We start from the raw sequence: 12,858 nt of genomic DNA on the forward strand, positions 1-12,858 counted from the left end.
TTCCTGCAAAATTATCATCATCCTTGCTGCTAAAGCTAATGAATACATTGGTATCCACATCTCATAGTCTTTCTTCTTAGCATTTAACAGCTTTGTCCACTGCATCCTTCTGAAGTGTATGGCTCTGTTGATATTTCATTAGTCATAACTGTGTGTCAGGCACTATTCTATGTGTTTTACATAAGAAACTATATTATACTATTTATAGTGTTTCAGTTGAATTTTACAGATGAGCAAATAATGCTCAAAGGCATTTTCATGTTCAGTTAGAGTTTATGAGTGATAGAGCTGGGTTTCAGGAGGAAGTATGACATTATACAAATTACTATCCTACACTGGATTTTTATCTCACTCTACATACTTAGTGTGTTCCTACTCAGCTGATGTGTTTCTAGATTGTATTTTCTTGTGATATTTTATTTTTATGTGAGAAAGTTATAAATTCCTCCAATGTGAAAAAGCATATATATGTATATATATACATATATATATATATGTATATATATACATATATATATATATGTATATATATACATATATATGTGTATATATATGTATATATATACATATATATATGCAGGAGGAGCTAAGGTGGGAGGAGTAATGAGAGGAAGAGGAGGAGTAAAGAGAGGAGGAGGAGAAGGAACAGGAAGAGCTAAGAGAGAGACAGAGAATGAGAGAAGGGGACATGGAGGCTGATGTTCACTTGTCTGTAGCAGTCAAAGGTAGTTGGTATATCTAGGTTGGGTATTGGGTTACACCTCTGATTGTAAGGGCATCTTGTTATTGATCATTACCAAATATATAAGCCTTTGGATAATTTAAGCAGTAGAGTCTCATTTTCTTACTGGGCCCATGTGGCTGGCGTGATGTTCTGGGCAATGTCCAGCCTTGCAGAGACACCGTGGAAGATTGGCAGAGCCATCTCCCATGCTGACTGACGTCTCGTGGGTGGCAGGGCTGGTGTTTCTAGCTGTGGTGTGCACATTGCCTCTGGCCATTTGGTTGAGATAGGCAGAGCCGCTGCAGCCTAGACAGTTGGCTTGACCGACAGCCGTTTTTAAAATAATTACTTCAACATATATATGTTGAAATATATATATATATATATATATATATATATATATATATATTCTTTATACATAATATATATTCTAAAGTAATATCACACAGGCATTTTAGAGCCTGGTTTATTAAATAGTTGGTCAAAGTCTATATAGGTCATCCAACTGACTGTGAAAGTCATGAAAATATTGGGACAAATATTCTTAAATCACAGTAATCAAATTTAATTCAAAGTAACTGTATAATGAATCTGACATGTTTCTGTTTGTGCTTACACATGTTGAATTATAAGGTGTCACTGCAGCCTTGCCTCTGAATATACAACATACGTATATTGCACTATGCACTCTCTCCTAACACACACCAACAAATGCTACCTGAATAGTGCCACATTTGAGATTATTGTATATTAGTGATCACAGTAGCTTTATTACAAATATAAATTTTCTGCTCAAATAGAAATATGAGCATAATTTGATTATGGAGAGTGAAGGCTTTCAATCAATTTTCCTATCATCATTATTCAGCATTTAAGGATACATTTGAACAACCTTCAATTGTAACATGTTAGCATGTATAGTTGTTTCAATGAAAAAATGTTCCACATATGTACAGCCATTTGAATCCGTGGCCCACAGTTGGTAGCACAGTCTGGGGTGTGTGGAATCTTTAAGACATATGTCCTTGATGGAGGAAGTACTAGGATCAGATTCTCTGTTCCATGTTTTCAGTTGAAGAGGTGATCTTTCAGCTTCCCCTGATCTGGCGGCCTACTACCATGCTTTCCCAGGCATTATAAACTCTTCTATGAAATTGCAGCAAAAATACACTCTCCATTCTTTAAGTAATTTTTGTTCATGGTATTTTACACGAGAACAAAACATAGCTAATTGAGAAGTTGGTACCAGGAATGCTTATAAAGACTGGAATATATTGGTTTGTTGTTGTTGTTGCTGTTGTTGACGTTGACAGGGATTGGGTGTGTGTTTGTGTTTGTTTATTTGAGAAATGTGGAACACTTTAGAATTTTGGACTAGAAAATCAGTTCTAAGAAAAGATTAATGGGTCAGTCTAGTAGGTCTCCAAAAGATAATAATGTTAAGAATAATGTAAATGGTAGAGGTCTAGCTAATGAGATTTCATAGGGGTAAAAGCTTTCTATTGGCAAATTGACTAAAATACATTTGTATGATATTTTGCAACAAAACTGCTGCAGTTTGTCCATGTTATAAAAATGTAGAAAATGTTACATTCAAATGTAGTGTTAACAGTTTGTTGCTCTATTGCTATGATAAAACACTAAACAAAGGCAACATGGGGAGGAAATGGTACATCTTTGAGGGAAGTCAAGGTAGGAATTGAAGCAGAAACTACAGAGGAATGAAGCTTTACTAACTTGGTTTGCTACTTTCCTCACAAAACCTAGGCCAAGTTGTCTAAGAATGGTACCTTGTTCAGTGGGCTAGGTCCTCCTACATGAATTTAAGAAAACCAATATAAAATATAATACATTGTCCCACCAATATAAAATAACCAGAGTCTAATCTGGTGGAGGCAATTTTTTAATTAGGATTCCCCCTTTCCAGGCCACACTAGTTGTTTCAAGGTGACAATAGAAACTAACCAGCAGCTGGACACACCTTTAATCCCAATACTTTGGAGGTAGAAGGCAGAGGCAGGCAGATTTCTGAGTTCGAGGTCAGCTTGGTCTACAGAGTGAGTTTCAGGACAGCCAGGACTACACAGAGAAACCCTGTCTCGAAAAAACAAAAAAAAAAAAACAAAAAAAAAAAAACAAAAAAAAAAAGAAAAAAGAAAGAAAGAAAGAAAGAAAAAGAAAGAAAGAAAAGAAACTACTAACCAGCATAGTAATGATGTAAAAAAAAATTTGGTGGAATACCTTTCAAAATTGCATAAATAATGAATCTGTTACAATTATTACTAAAACTTTTTATGAATGGCTACACCAGAGAAGAGCAAGTGAGGCAAAATAAAGTAAAAAATTTAGTTTAAAATTATAGGAAGCTTAATGTTACTCACACAACAGGTGCTGCAAAGAGATTCTAATTACTGAAGATATTAGTTTTATTAATGAGAAGATTCATAGTCTGGATTTAGAACAGGGAGGTAATTTCAGAACAAGACCTCACCCAGCTTAAATTCTAATTTGTAAAATAAAGCTTAAGGGACTTTCAGTTCCTAGAAAACCACTTCATACAAAAGCTTCTACTAATATGATTCAAGGTGTGAGGCTGTGGAGGAAGAATACAGAGCAGAGAATTGATGGATGTGGAGGTAGAAGGAGACTACCTAATTTTTATGGTCACAGATGTGGATGGTCTCCCTTCAGTCTCACATCAGGAGAAGAAGACAATTTGTTCATGAAAACCCCATGAGGGGAATATCTGAAATTAAGTGTGACTAGATTAGTGTGGGCTAAAAAATTGAACATGTTAACTGGATTTAGTGGGGAATATTCTGTTCCAAAACTTGAGTCAAGCCAGGGTAGATTTAGGCACAATTTCAGACATGATACCAATGAGTTATCTTTGATAGGTTCACAGAAATGAGAATTTTCATCAAAGTTCATCATTTCAGGTATGGGGTACAAAGGGGGCCATGGGTACTTGCAAAAGTCAAGGATACAGAGTAGAGTGGACTGGACTGCCCCAGCCCACATACAGTGACTCCAAATAATCTGATACCATCATCTTTTCCACTCTTCACCAAATGAATGGTGCCAGTGTTACCACAACTCTTCAGAGGTACATAGCAGTCTCCCCTACATATTCATTGTGAACTGTGGGAGTCGGAGTCAAGCTCTGAGGTTCATGATATGCTGAGGGCCTGTGTCCTTTCAGAGTCAAGGAGTGATCTGGAGGGTGGATAAGGATGCCCCAATCCAGATAAAGCTCCACCAAATAATATAACTGTGCTTTGGCAAGTCTGGCACCAACCGTGAACTCCCTTCTATGAATAACTCATTTAGCCTTTCTGTTTGCAGGGAGCCATGCTTTGAGTTTCCTAGGTTGGAGAATGTGAGTGTCACATTCACAGCTAAAGTGAGAGTTTAGGATGGACTGGAAGGATTCTTTTCTATGGGGGTTCCACAATTAATGCCACTGATCCACTGTGGTAACACTGGCACCAAGATGTTACCCATATATGTGCATAAACCCGCATCTTTTTTACATTACAAGATTCTGTACATAGGAGTCGTCTTTCAAGATTCCTAGAGTGTAGAGAGCCTGGATCTGCTCAGAGTAAAGTTTAAAGCGGAGGCTGGGCTGTGGAAGCTCCAGCACAGATAAGGCAGTCTTAGATCCAGAAACATCACTGCTGAGGGTCCTGCACCAAAGTGACTGTCATCCCTGCAGAAACAGCCACTTTTATTTTTATTTATTTATTTTTTACCTACATTTTCATCAGAGAACTTTGGAATGTTCTAACCATTGTGTTGTCCTAAATTTGAGAAATGCCTCAGTGAGTGCCAGTAACATCAGGGATTAGCCTCCTTTTCACCTTTCCACATGTGGGCGCTTAGGAGATAAAGGATGATTTTTGTGAGGTTTCTGGACAGGAGACAGCCAGTCGGTAAGATATTTTCAGAGTGTAGGTGAAAGTTTAAAGTTGACTACGACGGTCCTTTTAAGGATAGGAGGTTCCCTTACATAATTCACTGTTCTGCTCAGATTTAGCCTAGATTCCAATGGTGCAAACAGAAAAACGGGACCCTTTTACTTCCGTTGCTGTGTACTCTGAACAGGCGCTATTTTCTGTCCTTTTCTCTGGTCAGGCACTGTTTTTTGTCATCCCTGAAGGGTTAAAGGGGTATTTAATTTGCAGAGGCTAAGCAAGACCTGAGAGTGGAATGTGGAAGCTCTACTCTGGACGGAGAGACCATAGATACTATCACCATTCTGGTCTGATATGCAGTCCTTTAAACTGGACTGACTTGTTGAAAGGCTCCCTTTCCTCTGCTTCCCTCAGGGGATGGGGAGATTCTGCTCTTAGGAGACACTTCAGAGTTTCCCAGAGAGAAGAGGATAGTGTAACTTTCTGAGTCCAGGTGAAAGCTGGCAGATCTCAAAAGCTGTTCTAGATAGAGAATCATTAATAACCAAGATACCTTGTGTCCTTTTGAGGGTCTTGCATAAATTCGGAGAGGAGTTGTGGCTATGTTTGGGGACCCAAACTTCCGCATCTGCATCCAGGGACTTGGATGACTCAGAGACCTTTAGTGATGTCCCTGGAGGCTAGAAGATTCCTTAATGCTGATTTGTGGGAATGTTCCCCTCCCCTCCGTTCTACGGTTAAATCCTGGCGGTTTGGGTACTCAGAGCCATTTTGTCAAGCTCTCGGAAGGGTAAAGTCCACTCAGAGCGCTCTGCATTTTCAGCCACGTAATTCAGAGCGGGAACACCAGGCTTTCTGAATCCAGAGACGTGAAGGAATCGGAGTCAAGCCCTTTGTGAGGGTCCTCGGAAGGGGTAAGTACACTTAGAGCTTTCTTAATCCAGGGACTTAGGTGACTCGGTCATTTTGTAAATATCCTGGAAGAGGTGATTCCAGTTACCAACTTTAAAGACTCAACTCAGAGACATTTTTCGAGTGTCCTCGAAGGGGGAATTCTAGTTAGTAATTCCTTCATCCAGGGACTCCAGTCAGAGGCTCCGCATCTTTTTTTTTTTTTTTTTTTTTTTTTTTTTTTTTTTTTTTTTGTCCTGGAACGGGGTATTATAGTCACTGCTTTCTGGGGACTTCAGAGGCTCAGAGCCACTTTGTGAGTACTCAGGAAGGAGGTAATTATAGTCACTGCTTTCTGCTTCCTAGGTCAGAGGCTCAGAGCCATTTTGTAAGTGTCCAGCAGGGGGAAAATCTAGTCAGTGCTTTCTACTTCCGGTGACTTCAGAGGCTCAAAGCCATTTTGTGAGTGTCCAGGAAGGGTGTAGTCCCAGTCAGCACCTTCTACTTCCGGTGACTTCAAAGGTTCGGAGCCATTTTATGAGGTTTCTGGAAGGTAGAATTCCTCGTCAATGCTTTCTGCTTCCGGGGACTTGTGGGGAGTCGGAGCCATTTTGTGAGGTTCCTGGGAGGGAGACGACCACGCCCTGCTATAGGACTCCAGGTGAGAGTGGAGGGTGGGCTCCAGAATCCTCTTTTAGGATTGAAGGGCCTCAGATAATGTAGTCTGACCCCTTTGATTACTATGATATCAAGTGGGGCCTACTTGTAGGCACAAGCGGCTTGTCATTGTTCGGCAGGCCAGTCCCTGAGAATTATACAGGCACAGTTTTGCGGTTATGAGGAAGAAGCTCTTGTCCAGGGTTAAAGACTGACTGGACAATAAACTGGGGAAATTACAATTCAGATTGAGGGTCCCACAATATTAAAGTTGTACTCCCGTGGTTAGCACTCCACCAGATGGGGATCCAGTTTTAATATAAAGTCCTTTGACTTTTTATTTAAAAAGTCACTCACTGTATACAAATAAAGAAGAGCAATATTTAGAGGTCTCCTTAAACTAGATGGTGACTTTGCTTTTGGTGTGTGTGTTGTACCAGAATGTAGACTGAAGGAGCCCCTGTTCAATTAGAATAGTGTTACTTAATCTGTGGGTTGAAACACTTTTGGGAGTCACATGACCCTGTCACGGAAGTCACCTTAGACCAGAAAAAAATATAGATACTTTATGAATTGTAACTTTAGCAAAATTACAGTTATGAGGTTACAATAAAAATAATTTTATGGATTGGTATCACAACATGAAGAACTATAGTAAAGGGTCACAACACTAGGAAGGTTGAGAAGCAGTGATATAGAGTGAACTCAGGTTATAATTAGAGTGGTGTGTGCTTGCAGGAATTAAGTTGTATCCACACACTTTCATTCTTTCCAATAACTGCATGCACGGGAGAGACTCCAGAAAGAGGATGGGCCCATGCTTCTGTCCATCAAGATGGGTGCTGGGAATAGTTAGAGAAACTTGTCAGAGATAAACAGGCTGAGGTTTTAAAAAGCTATATTGTATAATTTTGACCATGCTGATGCAAATCAAGGCTGACTTTTGGAGAACGTGCCCATCTCCTATCTTCAGTAACTGCCTTTTGGGATTTAGGGAACTCAGAGCCATGTGTCAATTAATGTTCCTGGTGCTCAGAGTATGACAGAAATGAGCTCTCTCAGTGCTCCCCAATCCTCCACAGTCCACACTGGTTCTGTGTAAGACTTTGGACCAAAGATGTCACCTCTAATTTCCTGTTAAGAGGTTTAGATTGAGGTCAGGTTTGGCCTGAGCCTGGGTCTAAAGGTCAGCAGGGGCCTTATAAAGCATACTTGGAAAACCATCAGAATTCCCAGGAAAAAAAAAGGGATCCAATTCATTCTGCTTGTCTTGACAAATACTCCAGGGTTATTGAGATGGACTTTGTCTTCACTTCTTTCTCCTCTGCAGGAAGGTGAGCCTGTACAGTGTGTTGTATCACCAAACAACAGAGAGAGCTACGAGAGGGAATTGTCTAATATCTTCCAACAATCCAGGTGAGCAACCACTGTGAGAAGTATAGATTTGAAAAAAATCTACATCTACTCTTAACAAGGAACTAGAGTCTGCAAGGGTCAGTTTTGATGTCTGGAGAACCCTGGATGGGTGGCTAGTTTGGGGGGAGGGGTATTTTGGTTTGCATGCCTACTGATGAATGTTACCTGGGAAAAGGTACACTGTTCCTAGGATTAATATCATTTCAGAGGAGGGAGCTACATATGGAGATTAGAAGTGTTTAGTAGCTAGACCTCCTATGAGGACTATATCTGAAATCAAGGAAAAATATTTTGCAGACAGCATATACCCTGGGGTCATAGCTTAGGGGGCTTAAGTGCCTTGTTTACTTAAACTGTCTCTGACAGGATATGAGAGTTTGGAGGAAATAAGGTCAGGGGTAAAAGAGAAATCTCAAAGATGGGGTGAGATGAAATTCAGGTGGACTTTGGGAACCCATATTTAGCAGAGATGACCCCAGGTCATGTATGTGGTCATCACTGGAGATCTCACACAGAGGTAGATGAGATGTGTCACAGGCTCACTTCTCCTGAGAGCTTTAAGGATCACAAGGAGGTGAGTTGAAGACTTTGGTTAACTACAGGGCTTCCAGGACCAGGCAAGTTTCAGGTAAGGATATCAGAGGATGATCAGACGAAACACTAGCCTAGAGCATAGACATGGGTCCCCAAAAAAGTCTTCCCTGAACCATTTTCTCTACAGCAGTCTTTTGCAAAGGTGTCAGTCTGAACTCCCTGTCTTATTTCTAGGCATTAGTCTAAAGGAGTTGAAGGCCTTGACTCAAGTCATCAGAGGAAGGATCTGGTGCATCAGTACAAAGGTAAGAGTCAAGGGAGTCCTATCAGCCAACACAAAGACTCAGAACCTCTCTGCCCTCCTGTCAGTAAGTGGGAAAACCTAGGCACGTTGGATGGATTCCCTTCCCTTACTCCTGCTCTACTTGTCTCACAAAACATAAGCCCTTGTTTTAAGGAATACGGATATGGGGGTCATATGGAACACCCTCCTCCTTTACTTTTATCCTGGATCAGGCTGATCTTATATCTTAGCAAAATGTCATCATACTGACTTATTCTGGACCAGATATAAGTAGGTGAGGCACCCTCCACCCTTGCTTCCTTTGAGTATATCTCAGAGGCACAGAACTACTTGGCATTTGCCTCAGAGAAGAAGAGGGATGGACCTGGAGAAGCCATGTCTTTCAGGTTTTTAGGGGTGTATGCAGTACCATGGTCCTTTGACCTGAGAGTAATACCCAAGAAAATTCCTCTAACAGGGTTTTGGGTAGCTGCCCCTGGATAGAGAGTCCCCTCACATTTTTCCTTTTTTCCTCAAGCTTGTGAATCTTCATTCCTGTGACCTGCACGGTATCCTGCCTGCTCTTTCCAAGGAAACTCAAGATGGAACCTACTGAGAACAGCCAAAGCTTCAACCTCTGGGACATCCCTCAGGAGCAAATCGAAGAAAGGGGCCCCGGGGATGACCAGGGCCCCATAGCTGAGGCAGGGGAGGTAGAAACCATTGCTGCCATCTCAGGGGATGAGTCCGCTGGAGAAGCACCTAGTTCTCCCCAGGGTGCTCAGAGTGTTTCCACTCCTCCCACTGATATGGGTTCCGTTGCACAGGCACCTTCTGACAATCCTCTAGAAGAGATGCCTGATACCGAGTTCCCCTCCCAGGGAGAACTAAACGAAAAGATAATTGATTTGGTGAGATTCCTGCTCGTTAAGTTTCGCAGGATGGAGTTAACCAATAAGGAAGAAATGATGCAGAGGGCCTTGAGAGATTATGAGGAGCACTACTCTGTAATCTTTAGTAAGGCCGCTGAGTGCATGAAGCTGATTTTTGGTGTTGACATGTTGGAAGTGGATCCTTTTGTCCACTCCTATTTTCTTTACCCTGCTCTGGGGATCACCTATGATGGAATGCTGCATGGAGTTATAGGCGTACCCAAGACAGGTCTGGTTATAATTGTTCTCTGCGTCATCTTTATAGAGAACAATTGTGTCAGTGAGGAGGTATTCTGGTACGCAATGAATAACCTAGGGATGTATGCTGGAGTTGATCATTTCATCTTTGGGGACCTCAGGAGTCTCATCACTGAAGATTTTGTAGAGGAAGGGTACGTGGAATACAGGCAGGTGCCCAACAGCCAGCCTCCTCGCTTTGAGTTCCTGTGGGGCCCAAGGGCGTATGCTGAAACCACCAAGATGAAAATCCTCGAGTTTTATGCCAGCATCGTCAGGCAGGATCCCAGATCTTATCCTGAGAAGTACGCAGAGGCTTTGAGGGAAGAGCAAGAGAGGGCCTAGGCCAGAAAAGCCCAGCAGATCATAGATATTACTGCTCTGACCAGCACAACCTATAATGCATTACCAGTTTATGGTCAGACAGAACAGTAAAATAAGCGGTAGACCCCCAAATTAGAGCTATTTGAAAGAGACTGTAACCCAGTACTTTCTTATTGTTCTGTTTGGGTGACATAAGCTCATTATTTTAGAACATTGTTAACTTTTACTATATGGCTAATTAACTTGCGAATTTTAAGATTAAAAATGACATCAATAATGCCTGTGTTGATTTAGGTCAGGAGAACTTTGTTATCTTAAAAACAAACAAGAATGTTTTCAAATTTGTAATATGTCACACGATATGACACCATTAAACTTGGAATTTCCTCAACAACAGAAAACATACTGGCATTAACATAAAGAACAGAATAAAATTAAATGTTTGTTGTGCAGCTATGTTTAGTCTCTTATTCTGGTTAACTAAGATTAAAACTAAACTAACGTGAATCTTTTCCCAAAGCCTTCTCTGAGGACCTTATCTTTGAAAAGTCCTGTGTTATAAGTGGAATGTAGGGGAAAACAGATCCCTCTCTACCCTTGGATAATTGCTTCATAGCAGAAGCCAGACCATGAGATTCCCTTTAGGTCACAAGCCCTAGTACAGAAGGACTGCAGAGGGCGAGGCCCTCCTGAGAAGTCTTGTGTCAGTGCCTTAAGGGAAGAGAGCTTGGGAGGAGATTGTAATTAAACTGCAAGTAGCTAAGGCCAGGCCCTTGGGAGGTGTGACTGACTTAGGGCTGAGAGAAGGGAAAACTATGAGCAGTCCTTTTCCAGTGAACTTCAGCAGAGAGGAATCAGCCTGGGAGTGTCACTTAGTGGTGGAACACTTGCAATCAGAAAGGCTGTATGTAGCACTCTCACATCAAAACACAGAGCTAAAATTTTCAGAGAAGAATCTTGTTCTGAGTCATGAATGGGAGTTACAGCTGAATGAACTCAAGGTTTACTGCTGTAGTCTACAGGAGGTTCCTAACACATAAGAAGAAATCATGGGAAAGGGAGGCTTACAACTCTCGTTGGCCGGAGACACAAAGCTGAATATTAGGATCACTTTAAATGTTTCTTAGGCTTATGAGTATTTTGTTTGCATATAAGTGTGTGGACTATTTATGTCCCTGATGCCTAGGGAGGACACAAGTAGGTGCCAGATCCTTTAGAACTAGAGTTAGAATGTTTTTGAGCCTTACGAGTACTGTAAACAAAACTTTGCCCCACTGACTGACTAAAAGACCAACAAGTGCATTGATTAGCTGAGCTTGTTAGCCCAAGGTAAAATTAAACTTTAAAATAATTAAATGTGTATCAGTAATATCAGTGTGAGCTCAATGCATGCATGCCACTGTACACTTATGGGCAGCAGAGGACAGTTTGTACATTGTTTCTGCCTTCCACCCTGTTGAAGCAGGACCTCTCATGTTTCTTCTGCTGCGTTTCTTAGTCTGGGCTAGCTGTCCTGAGAGACTATGGCCAGTTCTCCTTCCTCTGCCTCCTATGGTAATAAAAGAGTTCTAGGATTTCAGTTGCACCAGGTTGAACCTCACACTTTCTGTGGTTTGGGAGGGATAGAACTCCAAATGTCAGGCTAGAGCAGGTAGCATTTTTACCCTCTGATCCTTCGCCTGGACCCTAAGATACCTTTTTAGTTCAGTTCTCACCACTGTAAATTTGCCCTCTGTAAGAGTACTCACTTTAGGTAGCTGGTAAACTATTAAAGGAAGTGCTTTGCCTGGAAAAGCCTCTGGGAGGGAAGAAAGTGACAAGCTGATCCTGGACTCACACTGTAGGAGTTTTCCTGTACCAAGTTTGACATGTGTCCAAAAAGAGGGAAGATTTCATGAGTTTCATTTCTGAAATTTCACTGTGGCTGCTAAGCTGTATTGTGCCCCACTGGACTACACGTTCTCTTGATATATCCTGGTGAACAGGGTAAGCAGCATGATCCCAGGGTAGAAGGGGCTGGAATCAAATTCTAATAAAAGTAACAATCATTTACTTTTTACTATGGTTTTTCTTACTAAGAAACTGTACTGGGTCCTTAAATGCAGGACACAAATTCCAGCAGCCCCTTTGAACAGGCTTTATCACTTCTTACAAGAATAGCACCACAGCTCCCAGCCTTGGGAATATTTCTAATTCCTGGTTAATTAGGGTTAGGTGGTCTCCACCACAATGCTGGGTGGAGCCCACATTTCAGTCTGCAACTTTCTCTTGCTAAATGCTCCTGTTTACCTCCTCTGGAGGCCAGAAAGACTATTTCACCCTTCCTGTGAGTCACTTTCACAGTGCATGTGATGAAGTGTTCAGGGAAAGAGTGGTCACATTGAACATAGATTAAATTAAATTAAAAAGAAGAATGCATGAATTTTGTAGCAAATCTGGTCTTAGAATCCTAACAAAGAGATACATAAAGATACTGTCTCACAATCTACAGTAGTTACTTTTTTTTGGACAAAAGTAACAGTTATAGATACTCTAGTTACCCCATCAAAACTACCATGCTCTACTACCTGAGCAGGAGGTAACACAGATGATATATTCATATACATTAATATGCTAATACAGTAATTATATACCATATTAATATATACTATTTACCAATATTAAAATTATATGTTATATACTGTACATATAATATATATATTAAATATTGTTTTATGTATTATATATGCTATATGTTTACCATATACATATTATATATAAAACATATATAACATATATACATATATGTGTATATAATTATATCTATAGTAGAATATATATTATAATATACATATATTATATTTTATTATATATTAACAATATGACATAAAATTATAATATATATTAAATATACTCATATATGTAATTATATATAGTATATAAAATATATAAATGACAGCATAT

General features: G+C 40.4%; 1 protein-coding gene across 1 annotated transcript; it reads left to right on the forward strand.

The window, feature by feature from the left end:
- The first annotated feature begins 5,150 nt into the window (after window positions 1–5,150).
- LOC117694878 (melanoma-associated antigen 10-like) lies at window positions 5,151–10,370 on the forward strand. Its single transcript, XM_076918260.1, has 4 exons — window positions 5,151–5,555; window positions 7,520–7,605; window positions 8,374–8,444; window positions 8,961–10,370. The coding sequence occupies exon 4, from the start codon at window positions 9,025–9,027 to the stop codon at window positions 9,934–9,936; it is 912 nt and encodes a 303-aa protein (XP_076774375.1). The 5' UTR covers window positions 5,151–5,555; window positions 7,520–7,605; window positions 8,374–8,444; window positions 8,961–9,024; the 3' UTR covers window positions 9,937–10,370.
- The last annotated feature ends 2,488 nt before the right edge of the window (window positions 10,371–12,858 follow it).

Source organism: Arvicanthis niloticus, chromosome X (genome assembly GCF_011762505.2).
Source record: "Arvicanthis niloticus isolate mArvNil1 chromosome X, mArvNil1.pat.X, whole genome shotgun sequence".
NCBI classification, from domain to species: domain Eukaryota; kingdom Metazoa; phylum Chordata; class Mammalia; order Rodentia; family Muridae; genus Arvicanthis; species Arvicanthis niloticus.

Excerpts from the sequence above, each read along its gene's own strand:
- LOC117694878 (XM_076918260.1), top strand. The coding sequence starts at position 9,025 with ATGGAACCTACTGAGAACAGCCAAAGCTTCAACCTCTGGGACATCCCT.